Source organism: Petaurus breviceps, unplaced genomic scaffold (genome assembly GCF_028583685.1).
Source record: "Petaurus breviceps papuanus isolate PSGF00001 unplaced genomic scaffold, PetGlider_PUasm1.0 379, whole genome shotgun sequence".
In the NCBI taxonomy this organism is placed as follows: domain Eukaryota; kingdom Metazoa; phylum Chordata; class Mammalia; order Diprotodontia; family Petauridae; genus Petaurus; species Petaurus breviceps.
Window position 1 is genome coordinate 2,155,828 of NW_027186303.1, and position 17,692 is coordinate 2,173,519.

The 17,692-nt window shown below is 42.4% G+C and overlaps 2 protein-coding genes across 3 annotated transcripts in view; one reads left to right on the forward strand and one right to left on the reverse strand.

Moving 5' to 3' along the window:
* WASHC4 (WASH complex subunit 4) overlaps positions 1-12,710 on the forward strand; it is an 86,456-nt gene extending 73,746 nt beyond the window's left edge. Inside the window, exons 30-35 of one of the 2 annotated variants that reach the window (XM_069099392.1) lie at positions 3,370-3,517; positions 5,351-5,447; positions 6,034-6,230; positions 6,432-6,531; positions 10,345-10,449; positions 11,333-12,710. In XM_069099392.1, the coding sequence (XP_068955493.1) occupies positions 3,370-3,517; positions 5,351-5,447; positions 6,034-6,230; positions 6,432-6,531; positions 10,345-10,421 (619 nt within the window). In that variant the 3' untranslated portion in view covers positions 10,422-10,449; positions 11,333-12,710. Of the gene's footprint in view, positions 1-3,369; positions 3,518-5,350; positions 5,448-6,033; positions 6,231-6,431; positions 6,532-10,344 lie in introns of both variants that reach the window. The other variant, XM_069099391.1, reaches the window with a different exon arrangement.
* A 2,303-nt stretch (positions 12,711-15,013) lies between these two features.
* The window catches only part of APPL2 (adaptor protein, phosphotyrosine interacting with PH domain and leucine zipper 2), an 86,606-nt gene continuing 83,927 nt past the window's right edge, over positions 15,014-17,692 (reverse strand). Inside the window, exon 21 of the mRNA XM_069099395.1 lies at positions 15,014-16,256. Within this exon, the coding sequence (XP_068955496.1) occupies positions 16,122-16,256 (135 nt within the window). The 3' untranslated portion in view covers positions 15,014-16,121. The remainder of the gene's footprint in view (positions 16,257-17,692) is intronic.

Genomic DNA, 17,692 nt, shown 5'->3' on the forward strand with positions numbered 1-17,692 from the left:
TTTCCAAGAGCTGGGGGTGGCAGTGGCCAGGAGACCTTTCTAAGCTGGATGTGAGGACAAAAGTGCCCATCGTTAGAGTTGACCAGGAGTGGTCTGGTCTCTTCTTCACTGGGGGTCTTCAGTGCAAGATTCAAAGGCCACACATGCTGTGTGGAGGAGACTCTTTGTGGGGATGATTTGGAGTGAATCGCCATTGCTCTCCCCTCCAGCTCTGAAATTCTGTGACTCCTTTGTAACTTCAGTGTTCCTGCTGCCTGGGGGCTGAAGGAGAGATCAGTGGTGGCCACCTATCTGGGGGAGGGGACATTGATGGGGGACTGCAGACTTCTTGATATATTGGAATGACTTTAAACAAGCAGTTACTTTTGCCTCTTTCAAATATTTTGATTCAAAAGGAAAGAAAAAAATGCCTTGTAGATTTAGTAACTCCAGCATTGAATATTATTACATAGGCCCCAGAAACCTGTCACTTTCCGCATTTCAATTTTGGCCCCAGTACTGTGGGTAGAGGAGAGAGTGTGGTTTCTTTTGGCAGATGATGACTATGTTTTCAGGCACACTTGTGTTTTCATTTATACTTAGTCAGCAAAGTTTCTGATACATTACAGACACTGATAGTAAATGGACCCTTTGTTTCATGCTAAATGTAAATCTGAGTATGCACAAAAACACCTACAGTCATAGATTTTCTAGGTTCTTTCTGGAGCCTAACACAAGCAGTACTCTGGCTGGTGGGAGGATGTCGACCAAAATGGCCTGAAATCTTTCAGCTTTGGGATACACAAGAGCTTCTGAGCTTTGTCTAGTGGCTGTGACTCATGGAGATTGAGGAGAGATTACATGTCATTTCTTTAGAATTAATTTCCTACTGAAACTGGCACCACATTAATCTGAATGTTTTAATTTTTTCATGTGCAAATTAACAATGTTAAATCTAAAAAAATCACCACCAGCTTCATTCTGATATTTCCCCATTTCACAGGCTTCCTCCGTATAAAGGAAGACAGCCACAGTTTTGAACCCAAAAGCACCAGACTGATGGGGAGGTGTGTTCAAGAGGAGAGCAGGGCCGGCTCGGGGGAGCTTTCTTGAACTATACTCCCTGGGCTGTTGTAAACAGACCTAAGGGTTCTTGAACCTGCTTCTGCTTTCAGTAGGTGCTGTGGAGCTGGGCTTGGTGAATTCCTTCCCTCAGCCAGTGAGAATGCCAAGAGCAGGGAGACAGCGTTTTGTGGGCGAGGAAGAGCAGTAGGCCATTGTCATTGGACCACTGATGATGTGCAGGGGAGGAGAGTAGATGAAAAATGGCTTCACAAGCCAAACAGAAGACTTTGTATTTGGTCCTGAAGGTCAGAGGGAGCCACTGGAGTTTATTGGATGTAAAGATACATTTTATATGTGTGTCATGATAGAATGTATCTCATATGTTACAAAATGGTCATGCCTTCATTTTAGGAAGATCATTTTGCTAGCTGAATGGAGGGATTGGGGAGAGGTGTGAAGCAAGAAGACCAACCAGAGGGCTATTGCTGGAGTCCAGTTGTGAGGTGATGAGGGCGGGCCCCAGGGTGGTGACTGTCAGGGGAGAGAAGGCATATTACAGTACAGTAATGTGGACAATCCTTGGCAGACTAGCCGTGGGGGTGACAGAGTGAGGAGGCAAGAATGACATCTGAATTGAGAGCCTGGGTCACCAGGAGGATGGTGCCGCCCCGAACAGTGATAGAGAAATTAGCAAGAGGGGAAAAGAGGAGTTCAGTTTTCATCCTGTTGGCATTCAAGATTAGAGATACCCATTAGGTAGTTTGAGATGTGAAATCAAAGGCAGGGAGAGAGGCTAAGGCCGAATGAATAAATTAGAGAATCATCTGGATGGAGAAGCTAAGTGAATCTATGAGAGCTGATGAGATTACTGAGTGAGGTAGAATAGTGGGAGCCACATTTAGGGGCATGACCTAGGTGAAAATTGAGTGGCAGTCAGACCTCCTTTTCAGGAGAACCAGGGGAGAGAAATGGGAAGATCTACAGAGGAGAGGGTGATTGACAGTCGGGGGCTGCAGAAATAGCAAGAATGAGGAGGATGCAGAAAAGACCATTGGACTTGGTGACTTGGGGGAGAGAGCGTTTTCTTGGAATGATGAGATTAGAAACCAGACTGAATTCAGATTAGCGGCATGGCACCCAGGTAGGAGTGAGGGCAGTTGCTGATGGGAATGTCCAAGGTTGGAGCATGGTGGTGGTGGTTGTGGTGGTCATGGTGGTTGATGGTTGAACTTTCTTCTTAAAGGGGACCAAAATGACCTCACTATGTGGGGCTCGAGGTACAGTGTGTCTGACTGGCTGATTGGAAGGCTCTGCCACCAGTCAGGCACAAATAGTCCATGTGGAGCCTGGCAAGACATGCTTAGCAGTAGGATAAGGGGACAAGATACTTGAGGGCAGAGCCACTTGATGTGGTTTACCAAGTGTTTGAGGTTGGTAAGAGAGGGAGGGAAGAAGCAGAGGGGATGCCTGGCCAAGGACCAAGGGGAGAAGGGCTTAAAGGAATAATGTCACAGGCAGGTTGAAGAGGGTTATGGTTCATAAGGCAGAGGCAAAGACAGTGATTAAAGATTCTGATCCTGTGAAGGAATTTCAGAGTCCTTGATCACATAGGTGGAACATTGGGGGTAATGGCAGGATCAAATTTATGGCTGTCTCTATGAGTAGCTAAGGTGGGGTCTGAGGAGCTGGGAAGTTGGGGTGCTTAAGAGAGTATCATCATGGCTATGGAAGTCTCCTAGTATGAGGACAGAAGTTGGGGTGGGGAGGAAGATGGTGAGCCAGGGACTGAACTCATTGAGGAAGAGAGGGAGGTGAATGTCTTGGGATGTGGTAGAAGACAGCCACCAGAATCTTGATTGGAGGATAAATTTGGAATGAATGAATCTCACAGGAGAAGACATGACTGAAAGATAGTGCTGGTGGGGGATAAGGAGTATTCTGACTCCCTCACCCTCGCTGGTGAATTGGGGGCCTGAGAAAAAGTATAGCCAGGGAGGCTGGGATATTAGGAGGGAGCCAGGGTTCCGGGGGTGGTAGAAGGTACATCAAAATCTTCCCTTGTCATTGGCCTAGGGGTTTGATGCTTGGTCTCAGACATACTTGGCCTCTCGCTTCTTCTTATACAGAATGTGGTTCAGCTTTCTCTATGAGTCTGACAGGACACTGAGCTCCTTCCACAGTTTGAAAGCCCTCCTACAGCTCCTTGGGCTCTTGAGCAGTGATGATGGTGGAAGTTGGTTAACATCTCTGCTTCCTTGGAGGGGGCAGGAACCAGCCACGTGTTTTTTCAGCCTTTCCCCCCAACCCTTTTTTTTCTTTTTTTAGGCAGTTGGACTCAGTCCTCAGTGATCACACACGGAATTCTGCAGAAGGCACAGAGTATTTCAAAATGCTTGTGGATGTTTTTGCTCCTGAATTCCGGAGTCCCAAGAATATGCACCTCCGCAATTTCCACATCATTGTCCCTCCCTTGGTCAGTACTTTGAGCCTGTGAATCCCAATGAGTTTGATTATTGATGTGCTAGGAAACTCATTGCAGCCTGAAGGGGAAGGGAGGGGAAGGGAATAAGCTTGGGAGTGCCTGCTAGGTGCCATTCTACAAGTGTTCCCTCATTTGATCACGAGATAATGTCATATGGAATATTTTACACACAGTATTGCTGGTTTGGGTATTGTTGGAGACACTTTGAGTGATTCTGGTGCAGTGGAGTGGAGCCTGCTTTCTGTGCATCTGTTCTGCAGTGTTCTCAGCCAGCAACTCAGCAAGTCTGTTGTGAAGAGCCACCCACCCGCTTGCTAGTGTCAGAATTAAATTAGATTCCTTCATCATACTCTTTACAATTATTTTCTTATTTGTATAATTGTTGCCTTAAATATTCTAATTTTTAATTAATAATGACAAATTTTGTTAACAGTTACTTAATAATGATGAGCTCTAATTGTCAAACCTTGAGAAAGTTTCCACCAGCGTCTGGGAAGGGTAGTGTTCAGTGGAATGTCCTGACATCCTCACTGAATGTTTAATGCACATGCCAGGGACAAAAGGGAAGTGAATCAGATTGTATTTCATTCCATGCCACTGCGACTGCTCCTAGGTTTGGGATTTGTCTTCCCCATTGAAGGTGAGGTCCATGTAAAAGGTTACAACTGTCCATCTTCTGAGGGCTTTCCAGGGCATGTTAAGGTGAAAAAGATGACACCTACAAGTTTTTAAAGTAGTTATTATTCAAGTACAGACAACAAAGGAGTCATAGTGTGTGCTCAGTCCAACTCACATGGTAGCTGGAGCACACTGACAGGGCACAAGGCCCTGAGTGCTGAATCTACGACACAGGCCTTGTCTTCAAAGTAGACGTAGATCCCTGACAAATCAAATGACAGAATTGCACGAACTTGTCAAGAGAACAGTAGAAAAGATGTTTCAAGGACATGGTTCACTGGCAGATTAATTCTCCACAGTTAACTGGTTTGGTTAAACTTTAGGCTGGTTAGAGAGCACGGCATCCTTTTGGTGATCCTGTAGGTGCTTGGGGAGTGTTTTGAACCAGGGGTGTGACATGGTGGAAGTACTGTTTTAGATCATTAATAGAATGGATGGAAACCATCTCTACCCTCAGGAGGCAAGAGTGACCATTAAAGATGATTAAAGTAAGTGAGGCATATAGTCATATGGACCACAGCTAATGTGACAGCCAGCAGTGGGAAGGAAGAGGAAGGGACTCATTTGGGAGAGATTCTGAAGGGAAAAGGACATCATGACTAATTGGTTACAGGGATATTGAAGAAACCTGAGACAAGGTTTTGAATTTCAGTGTCATGAATAAGTGGCTCCATTTGTTAATGGAAATAGGGAAGGCAGAGCTGAGGAAGGCAGTTTTGTGGGGAAGCTGTGGAGTTTTTGATATATTGATTTTGAAATGAGAGCCAGTCTTCCAGATGAGAACAACGAAAGGCATTTAGAAATGGGGAGCTGGAGCTTAGGAGAGACATCAAGAATGGCAAGAAGGTTGGTGTTGGAAGGAAGCTGTGAGATAGTGACTGAGTTCTTTGGAGGAGTATGTAGAGAGAAGATGGCCTAGGGGTGCTGACTGCATTTCAGGAAGAAGTGGGAGGAAGCAGAGCCAGTGATGGAGACCCCAGGGCCAGATACACATCACCCACAGGCAACCATTTGGATGTTTTTATGTGAAGAAAACCTTTCAGAGCAAAGGTAGCTTATTTGAATGCACATGGAAATTATGCTTGAACCTGCTGTTTGTCTGGTCAGGACCTGTTTTTCCCAATCATTCAACTCTTTCCATTTCAGACCCTCAATTTTGTAGAGCATTCCATTAGCTGCAAGGAGAAATTGAATAAAAAGAATAAAATGGGAGCAGCTTTTACTGATGATGGCTTTGCCATGGGTAAGTTTGACTGGATTGTATTTTCCATTAGTTTTATGGGCACGGTGACACAGATCCTTGGAAAAGTTTGCTGGAAAATAGAACCCTTGACTCTTTGCACATTTCTGTTGGTGAATAATATTGATTGTATGATGCCTTCTTGGCTGGACTTGTGTGGGCATCATTTACCCCTGTGGCTGATGTTCCTGTGGTATTTCTGCTGTCTGTGCCCATTTAGTCTGGGTTTGCAGGGTAGTTTTCCAGGTGCTCTCTTATGGCTGCATTCCATGACTGCCTTGCCCCAAGGAGACAGAGTTCCCCTCTGACCCCCATCACAGTGGCAGCTGCTGCCTGATGTGTTGGGAAATTTAAATGGCTATTTTTTTGGTTTTGGCAAGACCTTTTTTGGACTCTTGAAATACAATTAATAGCATTGTTCCTCTGTGGAGAAATGAAGAAGATAGGATTGTAGTGTGTCCTTCAGCTAAGCTGCAAAATGGAATTTAAAGGGGATTCATTCTAAATGACTTAGTTTTGTGATGAAAATGAAGACTGAGTAACATCCATGCCTGAATTTATTGTCATTTCCCTTTCTTCATGGTTTCAGGTGTGGCTTATATTCTCAAGCTTCTGGATCAATACCAGGAGTTTGATTCACTTCACTGGTTCCAGTCTGCTAGAGAGAAGTACCTCAAGGAGATGAGGGCCGTGGCCAAGCAGCAGAATGTGCAGTCGGCCAACCAGGATGAGAAACTGCTGCAGACAATGAATCTGACCCAGAAGCGCCTCGATGTCTATCTCCAGGTAAGGCCTTGGTCAGTCAGCCTCTGGCATCCAGGGCCTCTCAGGAGACAGAATCCCCATGACCCCGGGAACCCTCAGGAGGGAGTGCACCAAAGGGAGTGCAGTTCTTCATTGAGTTTCTATATCTATTCAATAAGATCTTAAAAATAAAATAGAAAATATTCGAAGTTGTTTTAAATGTTCTCCATTATTTTTACTTAGGAATTTGAATTACTCTATTTCTCACTGAGCAGTGCAAGAATTTTCTTTAGAGCAGACAAGACTGCAGCTGAAGAAAACCAAGAAAAGAAAGAGAAAGAAGGTTAGTAAATTTGGCTTTGGAAAGTTTAATGAATGTTTCTTCAACATTGTGCAATGTCTCACTTCTCTACAGGGCATGCTGGCAACTGCAGCCCTCAGGGAAACAGCCAGAAATTTACATTCCAGAAGTAAACCAACAGGATCTTAGTGTAGCTTAGACTGCTGCTTTGTGCTTCCCTCTGAGAGCTTCAGGCCTCCCTCAGAGCCTGGATGACTCGTAGGCACAATTGTAACCTGCTCATGCATCAGGCATCTGGAACCATGGCTGATTATTGGCAACTCAATAAAAAAGGGGTCAGGAGAATCCTGGTAGAGGCGAGCACCATGAAGTGCTGAGTGCAGCTGAAAACCCCCTGCTGAGAAGGGACAGGAATCTGAGGCAGGTGCTGAAGCACTTGGGCAAAGGAGCGCCCCATTTATCAGAGCTTCCTCATCTCTAAAGTGAGATCATATCTGCCTGACCTGGCTCACAAGCTTGTGAGGAAAACACTTTGGAAACCTTGTTTTTATTCTTTCCAAGGCATTGCCATGTTGTAAGATAGCATCATGAAAGATAATGAGTCATCAGGGAAATCATGCATGGCAGTACACTGTGCAGGAAGACAAGGAAGGAATATTAACATATGAACATATTTTATTACCATTCTAACAATATTAACATTTTATTTTTAAAATTGTATTTCTCTTCAATTAACAAGCATTTATTTTTCTCCCCAACTTATTTAAAAAAAAAAAAAAAGAAAAATGAGACCCTTATACCACATATGTAGTCTAGCAAAATCAGTCTTCACATTGGCCCTGTCGACCATATCCAAACAATCTGTTCTGCAATCTTGAGCCCCTCACCTTTTTGTCAGGGGGTGAATAATGGGCTTCCTTGTCAGTATTCTGCAATCTTGGTTGGTCATTGCATTAATCAGAGTAATGAAATCTTCCAAAGTGCTTTGTCTTTACAGTGTTGTTACTATAGAAGTTGCTGTCCTGGCTGGGTATCATACAAGTCATCAAGCAAATCTTAGCAGATTTCTGTGTGACTATTTTTTATCATTTCATGGCACAGTAGTATTCATTACATTCATCATGTCTTTTATTTTTTTAAGCAATCGGGGTTAAGTAACTTGCTCAAGGTTACACAGCCAGTTATTATTATTTTTGTGTGGGTGCCGAGTATCAGAGGCCAGTACCTATCCCAGGTCTCCCGACACTGGGGCCAGTGCTCTTACTCACTGCGCCACCTGGCCGCCCCTAAACAATTGGGGTTAAGTAACTTGCTCAAGGTCACATGGCCAGTTATTTTGTGTGGGTGTTAAGTATCTGAGCCTGGAACTGAACCTAGGTCTCCTGACTCTGGGGCCGGCTCTCCCACTTACTGCGCCACCTGGCCACCCCACATTCATCATTTCTTAAGACATTCAGACTCTTTGCAGATCTTTGCTGCACACAAGAGTTGTATTTTTGTACACGCAGGTCCTTTTCTTCCTTTTTAAAATTACCATTTTTAGTTCCAAATTGTCTCTTTTATCCTCTCCCTACTCCCCCCTAAACTGAGAAAGCAAGAAAAACAAAACCTATTACAAATATGTAGAGTCATGCATCACAAATTCCCACATTAGCTAGGTCCAAAGGAAAAGAAAATACTCTTCAATTTGCCCTTTTGAGTCCATCAGTTCTCTGGAAGTGGAGAGCATATTTCATCACGAGCCTTTTGGAATTGTGGTTAGTCATTTTGTTGATCAGTTATGTGTTTCAAAGTTCATTATCTTTACAATATTGTTATTATTGTATAAATTAGTCTCCTGGTTCTAGCCACGTCACTTTGCATCTGTTCATATAAGTCCTCCCAGGTCTTTCCAAAGCCATCCCCCTCATCATTTCTTATAGCGCAGTAGTATCCCATCACAGTCATATGCCACAACTTGTTCATCCACCCTGACTGATGGGCATCCACTCAGTTTCCAGTTCTTTGCCACAACAAAGAGAACTGCTATAATTATTTTGTACATATGGGTCCTTTTCCTCTTTTCTTCACAGCTCTAGCAGTGGTATTGCTGGGCACAGTTTTATAACCCTTTGGACATAGTTCTAAATTGCTCTCTATGATGGTTGGTTTAGTTCACTACTCTACCAACAGTGCATTTGTGGCCCTATTTTTCCACATCTGTGCCAGCATTTTTCATTTTCATCTTCTCTAATGTTAGCCAATCTGATCAGTGTGAAGTGGTATGTAAGAGTTGTTTCAGTTTGTATTTCTCTAATTATTAGCAACTTGAGTGTTTTTTACTTTTAGTGTAACATGACTAAAGATAACTGATTACTTTTTTTTGGAGAACTGCATGTTCATATCCTTAGACCATTTATCAACTTGGGGAATTGCTCTTATTCTTATAAATTGGAATCTTTCTTTTATATGTCTTGAAAGTGAGACCTTTATGTGAGAAACTTTCTGAGACATAATTAATCTATTTTAGAAAGCTTTCTACTAAAGGTGGCTAAGAAAAACTTTTGGCACTTGAAGAAGCTTTAGTTACCTAGACAATTCATTTATATGGAATTGCTTATTCCTCTCTGTTGCCAGTTAAATGAAATGTTACAGTTTTTATTTGTTCAGAACATTGAGATATTTTTGAAGTTAGAACTGAGTAATCACTGAGTGTGCGTTTGAGGGGTGTTTTCAAGATACTTTTTTTTTGGATACACAGGTTTTATTTCTGCTACTTCCAGTAGCCAGCATAATGCATGACAAGGTAATTTAGAATAGTCCCAGGACAATTCAGAGAGTATACTAGCAGATAGGTTGGCAGATTGGTGATGACAATGGATGAAATTATCCAGGATGATTCTGGAAAATTCAGTCCTATTCTACCAGGCTTAGACTGGGATAGAAGAGCCCTGGCTTTAGCCCTTGCATTGTGCAGTCCTAAGTGACTCTCCAGGAGGGGCCAGACAAGCTTTGGCCTCATTTCTGGATCCTTCTACCCCTTGGTATTTGGGTGTCCTCCTGGTCCCACGATGTATGTGGTGCTGGCAGGGGTCCTTCGTCAATGTATGTGCCTTACTGCGCCCATGGGGCTCTTTGGGAGTCTCATACCAACCAGAGCTTGCTCAAGGATGCAGCTTGCAGGGGCTATGTAGGGTAGTAAATCTTTGTCTCCTTAGGGATCATGTTTGTGTAACCTTTTGCCCAGAGAGGCAGGACCTCTGCTTAGTAATACTTTTTGGAATCAGTGGAATCATAGAATTTCAAAGCTTATAAAGGACTCAGATCATCTAGTCTGGGGCATCTTAAACCTTTCCCACTCATGACCCCTTCAGTGCTTTTTAAACTGTGGGTCATGATCCCATGTCACAGTTTAGGAAGTGCTGAATTCTAGTCCCACCCCTTCAGGTTTCAGATGAGGAAACTGAGGCTCAGAGAGGGTCATGCAGCTAGCTAATTAGTGGTAAAGCTAAGCTTAGATCCTGGTTCTCTGAAGTTCTGTCCAGCATTTGTGAAGGACACCACACTGAGATGCTATTCACTTGTCTCAGTGGAAAGCAAGATGGTTCATGTTGTGCCTTGACATAGCAGTATGGAACTTGTCATTCCAGCACACAAGCCCAATGGAGATGGCAGTTGAGCATGTCCCATTGGCCTTTTTCTCTTGTCTGTTCTTACTTCAGGCTGATGTATTTGAGAGAGCTCTTCAGGGACAGTCAAATATTTGTTTAGCAGAAATGAAAGCTAGCAAGACCTGATTCTCCAGAATTTGTGTCTTAATTTTTCATTCATTTTGCAAATGAACTTAATGCATATTTTTGCTTCTTATGCTTACAGAAGAAAATAAAACAAGCAGCGAAGACCCCACACCCAGCAGCAATAGCTCTGCCCTCACTGATCCTGTGGTAAAGTGATCCTGAGGCTGGGTTTGGGCAGCATCAGGTAACCACCATTGTTTACACCGGCGGTTGTAGCTTGGACCTTCGAAACCTTGAGATACGTGGATTGCTGACCGGGTCGGGATATCTCCAGACATGTAATGTCACAGGCCTTCTTTGGGGGCCAGGCTTTAAAGCTACATCCATTTTAAAGACTTTCATTTTAGAAGGTGCTGAAAGAATTGTCAAAAATTGGTTCTGGCCTCCAATAGCCTCCAAAATGACGTGCTTATTTTTGAATGGTTATGGTTTAACATAAAGTTATAGAAATGCAAATCTGAATTCCTGCTCTGCTACCTGCAGATTGCTTGGCATCCATGGGTATGTTGGGAGCTTATATTTTTGTAATCTTTTGATTCATGATTTGCACTAAATCAGTTAAAGATTTTCAGCTATTATGACAACAAATTTAAAATAGATACTGTGCCTATCTAGCAAATATTATTTAAATATAGAGATTAATGGTTAGATTCTAAAAGCATATACGACACTGTAAAGAGACTTAGAATAAAACTGCTATTACAGCCTGGATCGTTAAGTGAGCTTGAGGCGTTGGGCACCCATTTGAGGCAGTTTGGGGTCATCCGTTAGTAACATGCTGCATGGACCTGCCAGAGCTCTGGAAGCCTGCTGTGAGTCGTTGTGGACTCAGTTTACATGCTCTGAAAACTCTTAAACATTAAATGATAATATTGAAAGTTTGTTTCTTGGTACTCATAATTAAGGAAGATTAAAGTGAGGGCCCAACTTGTTAGAGACTGGTTGAGAACACTGTGGGCTAGCTCTCAGAACAGGAGATGAAAGCTTCCTCCCACATTCACACTCAGGTTTCTTTTTACATCAAGCCTGAATTCAAGGGAATTCTGAAATACTTTTTCTTTTAACAGGTTATGATCCAAGTGGATTCTCATGAAATAATATTTGCACTGTGTAGGCATCAAAAAAAAAAACCACTGTGAGAACAAGATATAATGTCATAACTGAAATCCCTTACTGCTTTTACAGCTTCCCGAGGGTTTGAGTATCATTGGCTGTTGATTAATAATAATAATAAAACCGGTTGCCAGTTTTATTTTTGTCAAGTTGTACCAATTAACAACTAAAAGGCCAATCTTAGCATACTAACATGCATTAAAAAGATTACTTTGAGTAAAAAGGATTTAACTTTCTTAGTGTAATTTAAATTTAAATCTAGGAATGACTTCTTTTTCTATTGCATTTGCCTGTCCTAGCATTTCTTTCAAGAAATGCTGTGATTTACCCCAAGGTTGGTCTTTTGACTTCCAGCCCTTGGGAGCTATGCATAGTATCCTTCCATCTTGAGTCAGTGTTACCTCATCCTGAGGTTTCATTTGAAAGTCAAAGGAAGTATAATATGTGGGGTTATTTTTGCTTCTTCTTTAAACATGACCTTATAGCATTGTGGATTAGTAATGTCCTGAAAGCATTCAGTCCTTGATTTATGCTTCATCCTAATTGCAAAAGGGGCCCTAAAGCATGCTGCATAATTCATCCTTGTTATTTTTGAATGTTCTTAAGTGATCTTACATTTAATTGTACCAAACTAGTCACTGCCTTGCAATATCCCCACAGTATTGCTGTTCTAACTTTAAACCCACATGTGATGTGGAATAACAACTAATTGTAATCGGAGGGAGAATTGGCTCCTGCCTTTCAGTGGAGGCCGCAAAACATTGTAGTTGAAGGCTTCCCCATTACTAGATCAAGCTTCTACTTTTACCTCTGTTCCTACCTGACCACCAACCATTGGGAAGAGTTGGGTTTTACTGTTCACAGTGCTTTGTCCAGTCTGTAGAGGGCTAACAAATCTACACATGGGACCAGACCGGCGAGATGATGCCAGAGCACTTGGCTGTGCTCTGTTTGGCCACAGAGCCATAGGAAGGCATGTGTATTCATGTCCGTTGGACTTTTAGGATAGTAATAGCTTTCCTTGTTAATTTCCATAGCTTCATATTTTTCTAATGTACTATAATTTAGGGATGAATGTAAGCACTCATTGTAAGCTCTTTAATAACAAAGATAATCAAATTCTCAGGAATTAAGGACCAAGTATAACATTGTCTCTTCTATTTGTTAAAAAATTAGGATTTTGTTAACCTTATATCTGTTGTCAGCCTCCCTCTCCTCTACCCTCCCATTTGTGGAGCAAAATACACTCTGTACATTAAACCATCTCAGTAAATTTAATGATTTTTGTTCCCCTGAATTTTTATGTTAAAAATTAAATGTCCTATAAGAAAATTTCTGATTTATTTTTAATGAAGTTCTCATAACTTCCTTGTTACCATTTCTAAGTCCATCCTTTCCACCACTTGCTGTTTTCAAGTGAAAAAGAACTACTGGGGTTTTTGGATTGCTTTAAAAAGCCTTGGGAGGTGTATAATAACCCAGTTGGTGTTGTCGGAGATGTTGAGAGGGATCGTGGTGCTGCCTAAAAGCAGAAGCTGAGTCTAAATAGGAGTGGCACAGCCCAGAGACTGTTCAGCATGGTGGAGAAAGTGTTGCATCACAAGAGGCCAGGATGGAGAACAGGCCATGCAGTTAGCTCTTCCTTCTTCCATCAGTAAAATGCCACAAGAGCCAGGTGACAAAACCTTTGGTGCATGTGCTCACATACTAACCAAGTTATGTTACCGTCAGTATCTCCTCTCCTCTGATAGCTATGGCTGCACTGGCAAATGGTAGAAAGTCTGACATAAAGGATTCTGCCTATTTCATGTTGCTCCCCACCCTGAAAAGCCCCCAAAATGTTTTCCTCTGTAAAGCTGTGGTGATAGAGAATTTCAGGACAATGTCTTGTCATGTGGCAGATTCAGTTCTACAGTTTTATTCAAAGAAATTTCAGATAAGGGGAATGTTAGGATGCTGGATCTCTCCAGAGATTTCAGATGAAGAGTGTGGACTCTAGGAAGGCAAATGGAAAAGTCAACAGAGATTAAGGGGACCTGCTGGGTGCTGAGATGAGCTTGATGACAATAGCTGTGTCAAGTTAGGATTTGGTTTATAGAAAACAAATGCTTGTTTTACTACAGACTACAAAAATAAAGTCATATTGAACCAACAAGGGTTGATTTTGTGGGGTTTTCTTTTTGTCTTCAGTTTTTACACATTGAGCATTTGATTGTACAGTAGGCTTTTTTGACTAGGCTCTTAGCAGATTTTTAGGCTCATAGTTGGTATATCTTCAGTAAATGGAAATTAATGGCCATGATGAGTGAATCATTGACTTGGAAAACAGATTTATTTTGAAAAAATGTTTTGGGATTACTTATTGTTTGGGGCTATTTTTTGTCATCACTTCCCTTTCATTTAGGGCAGCTGTGTCTATGGGCTGTCCTCTGCACGTATTGGACAGGTACTTCCCTTCCCTTCTAAGATAAAACAAAATTCTGAGTCCATTTAGACATAGCTGCAAAACTGCTTGTTGCTAAATTAATATCTATAGATAAAATATTGATTAAACCAAGATACGACAGTGCCCACTCTAATATCTTGGGAAGAAATAGATATTGTTAGGGGCGGCCAGGTGGCTCAATGAGTAAGAGCACTGGCCCTAGTGTCGGGATGGCCTGGGGATCAAATCCAGGCTCAGATACTTAGCACCACACCCAGAAATAACTGGCCATGTAACCTTGAGCAAGTTACTTAACCCCTATTGCTTTAAAAAAAAAAAAAAGAAATAGACATTGTTTGTCTCCCTCCAGGGTTAATTCTGCCATGGTTTACCCAAACAGAAGGAAACCATTGAAAACACAAAAAACAAAGGCAGTACAATATCCTGATTTAGGATTGGTTTGTGTGTACTGTAGTGCATGAAAATTAGTCCTTTGTCATTGTATTGGTGTACTGGTGGCAAGAATAACACTTCTAACTTTAACTTGGCCATCTTAAGGGACATTTTGAGTGTATTTTAAGAGAAGGGCTCCAAGTCACTCACATTAAGACTTAAAACAGCTCATTCCTCACCAAATCAAGTCTCCCTGGTTCCAGGCAAAGCATTCTATCCATTGGGCCACCTGGTCTATCTTTGTACATGTTCACATGTTTTTCCCACCATAGACTGAACTTCTTGAGAACAGGGCCTGGATTTTGCCTTTGTATCTGCAACCCTTCAGACAGTACCTAGCATGTAGTAGATTTAGTCAGTGCTGGTTGACTGACTCAGGGTGATACCCTAGCAGGGGTCGGACATATGGCCGTGGGGCCACAGGTTCCCCACCCCTTCTTAGGGAATAAATATATTGTTAGAGATGGAGGAAGTTGCCCTTTACAGACATGCTTTTCATCTAGGTTATACGTGGTTGAGTCGATTTGATATAAAAGTTTTATGTGAAGGCAGCATTCTAAAGCTGAGGCATTTTTCGTTTTTTTTACTATAGTCAAAGCAGTTTGTGGTTAAGAAAGTATCTTTCCCTCATCAGTCTAAGGCAGAAAGTCTAACAGGTACATGAGACCTTCACATTTTCTTTTTTTCAGAAACAGCTATAGAATCCATCTGACCTTGCTAAAGACGATCTTTTAGCAAATAACGAGAAGAAGCAGAATGACAGAGACTTTTTTATTTTCTAGCATTTATTGCTAGACTAATTTAATAACAAAGACAGCTGTGAATTGTCAGACTCTGTCACTGTAAACCATACTAATTCAAGATCATCATTCTTGTCTGCTTATTTCATGGAAGGGGGAAGGATTACAGGGCCCAGAGGCAGAGTAGAAATCCAGCTGAGGATGACGCTTGACTCCTTCATCAGATCTGGTTAGGGTATCAGTAGGAAGATATTAAGTTTGTGCATGGTAGTGGAGTAGGGAGGGTGGATAAATGGGCTTTGAATTCCAGCCTTTCCAGGTTGTGGCTCAATCCACCTTAGAAACAATTGGTCCCTTCCCTGGGACAGGTCTGGCTCAGCTGAAACGGATCTGTGGAGTAACACATGAATTTCCATATGGGACTCCACCACGGAAAAAAGGTCTGCTGCTTGTTCCAGGGCCTCTGAATGCTGGTTGCATTTCATTTCATTACAAAATAATACATCTTATTGTGCTGAAGTTTTTATTGCATGATCAATGTATGGGATGGCCATTCAAAGCCAGACTTGACTCTATGTCTCAGGCAGCTAAACTGTGCACTCTGCCCACCTGCAGGAGAAAACTGTCAAGTCTGGGAGTCCGAGGACGGCGGCCCTGCAAATGTGTTTCTTTACAGAATGGTCATGTAAGAATGAGAGGCACTTGAAGCTTATTAGGTGAAGTACAAAAATAGATTATATTAATAGGAAATATTTAGTGTTTATCAAATTGTAAATCTAGGCTACTGCCACACTTAGAAAGACGCTAGGAACTGAAGAGAGAGTTGACTTCATTTAAAAATAAAGCGAACAGTGCATTATTTTTCCCTCAACCTTCATTCAGAACTGTATGATGCAAACAAGGAAAACGACTGCTCTAAAGTACCTAAAATATTTTAAACTCAGCAGAAATGAGACATCATCAACCGTTTCTTACTGTCGTCCTTTCTCGGTCTCACAGCACCAAGGCTTGGATGCAACATTCTGCCAGTGATTGTCAGAATTCAGAAACTGTCCAGCAGTGAGAAACACTGAGAACCCGTGTTGAGGGGGCTCCCCAGTACCTTCACCACCAGCAAAAATGAGCTTATGCTTCAGATTCGGCTCCTTTATTTTCATTTGGGTTTCCATCTTCACTGTCTGGCTGGTCATTCAGTAACACAAACTTTCCATCATTGGTCAGTGGCATGGAAAGCATCAGCTGAGCCAGTGCTTCTGGGTCCTGCAATTTGGGGTTAAAAAACATACACATAGCAAGGCAGGGTGTATAGGAAAAGAGGGGTGTACTTATCACTTAACTTCTCTAGGCCTCAGCAAAATGAGGAGAAAGCCAGAGGCCTCTGAAGTCCATCTAGATTTTCTACCTAACTATAGGTGTTCCCTAGGGCTCTGTCCTGGGCCCGCTTCTCTACACCCTCTTAGTGATTTCATTAACTCCCATAAATCCAGTTATCTAGGCAGACAACTCCTAGGCCCATATCTATCCCTAGTCTTATTCCTATAGCATCAACAGGTCCTGTGGAATGTCCCAAAGGCACCTTGAGCTCAACACATCCCAAAAAAGAACTCTATCTTTCCCTCTTCTTAAGTTTCCTGTTTCTGTAAAGGACATCATTATTCTACTAGTCCCCCAAGAGACCAGATTCTCATTTCTCATCCCACATAACCAAACATTTGCCAAGTCTTGTGGACTCTACCTCCCAAACATCTCTCCATTCCCATAGGCTCCATTCTAAGTTGGGTCTGCATTGTCTCTCGTGGACTATGATGATATATCTTGCCTCAAATTTCTTCCCTCTCCAATCTGCTCTACACAATAGTCAGAGGGACATTCCCAAGGCCCTTGCCTCACCATGTCATTCCCCTGCTCTTAAAACTCAAGTGCTTCTGGAATAGTAAGGCACAAACTCTTTTGGACCCTGCTGACCCTTCCAAGCTTCTGTTACCCCCCTGAGTGCATTTTAATGGGGCAGCTCAACCAGCCTATTTGCTGTACCACACACACATCATTCCATCTCCTCTTTGGGGGCCTCTGCATAGATGTTTTGTCTGCCTGGGATGTCCTCCCTCTTCATTTCTGCATCTTAGAATCCCCAATGCTCTTGGGAGCTCAGCTCGGGCTCTCCTAAGTGAGGCCCTTCCTCATCCCTCCAGTTGCTAGTGCCTTGTTTCTGACTGTTTTGTTTATATTCCTGTGTAAGCTCTGTGAGGGCAGGAACTGTTTAGTTCTTATCTTTATATCTCCAGCACCTGGCATATGGCAAGCTCCAAATAGATGCTTATTGACTGACTGGTTCCATTTGTATATCTGTGGTCTAAATTTTGCTCCTCCTTCATGGGCCATGGGAAGTCCTATCTCTTCCATTGACTCTTCTAGCTCTCCTTAACTTTTTGTCTTCCATGAAACCCTTTAATTAACACTTAGTCTATACCACATAATGAATAAAGTGAGCTCTCTCTTATTTATTTTTTTTTTTATGAGCAATCGGGGTTAAGTAACTTGCTCAAGGTTACACGGCCAGTTATTTCTGGGTGTGGAGCTAAGTGTTGGAGCCCAGATTTGATCCCCAGGTCATCCCGACACTGGAGCTGGTGCTCTTACTTGCTGAGCCACCTGGCCGCCCCTAAGCAATTGGGGTTAAGTAACTGCTCAAGGTT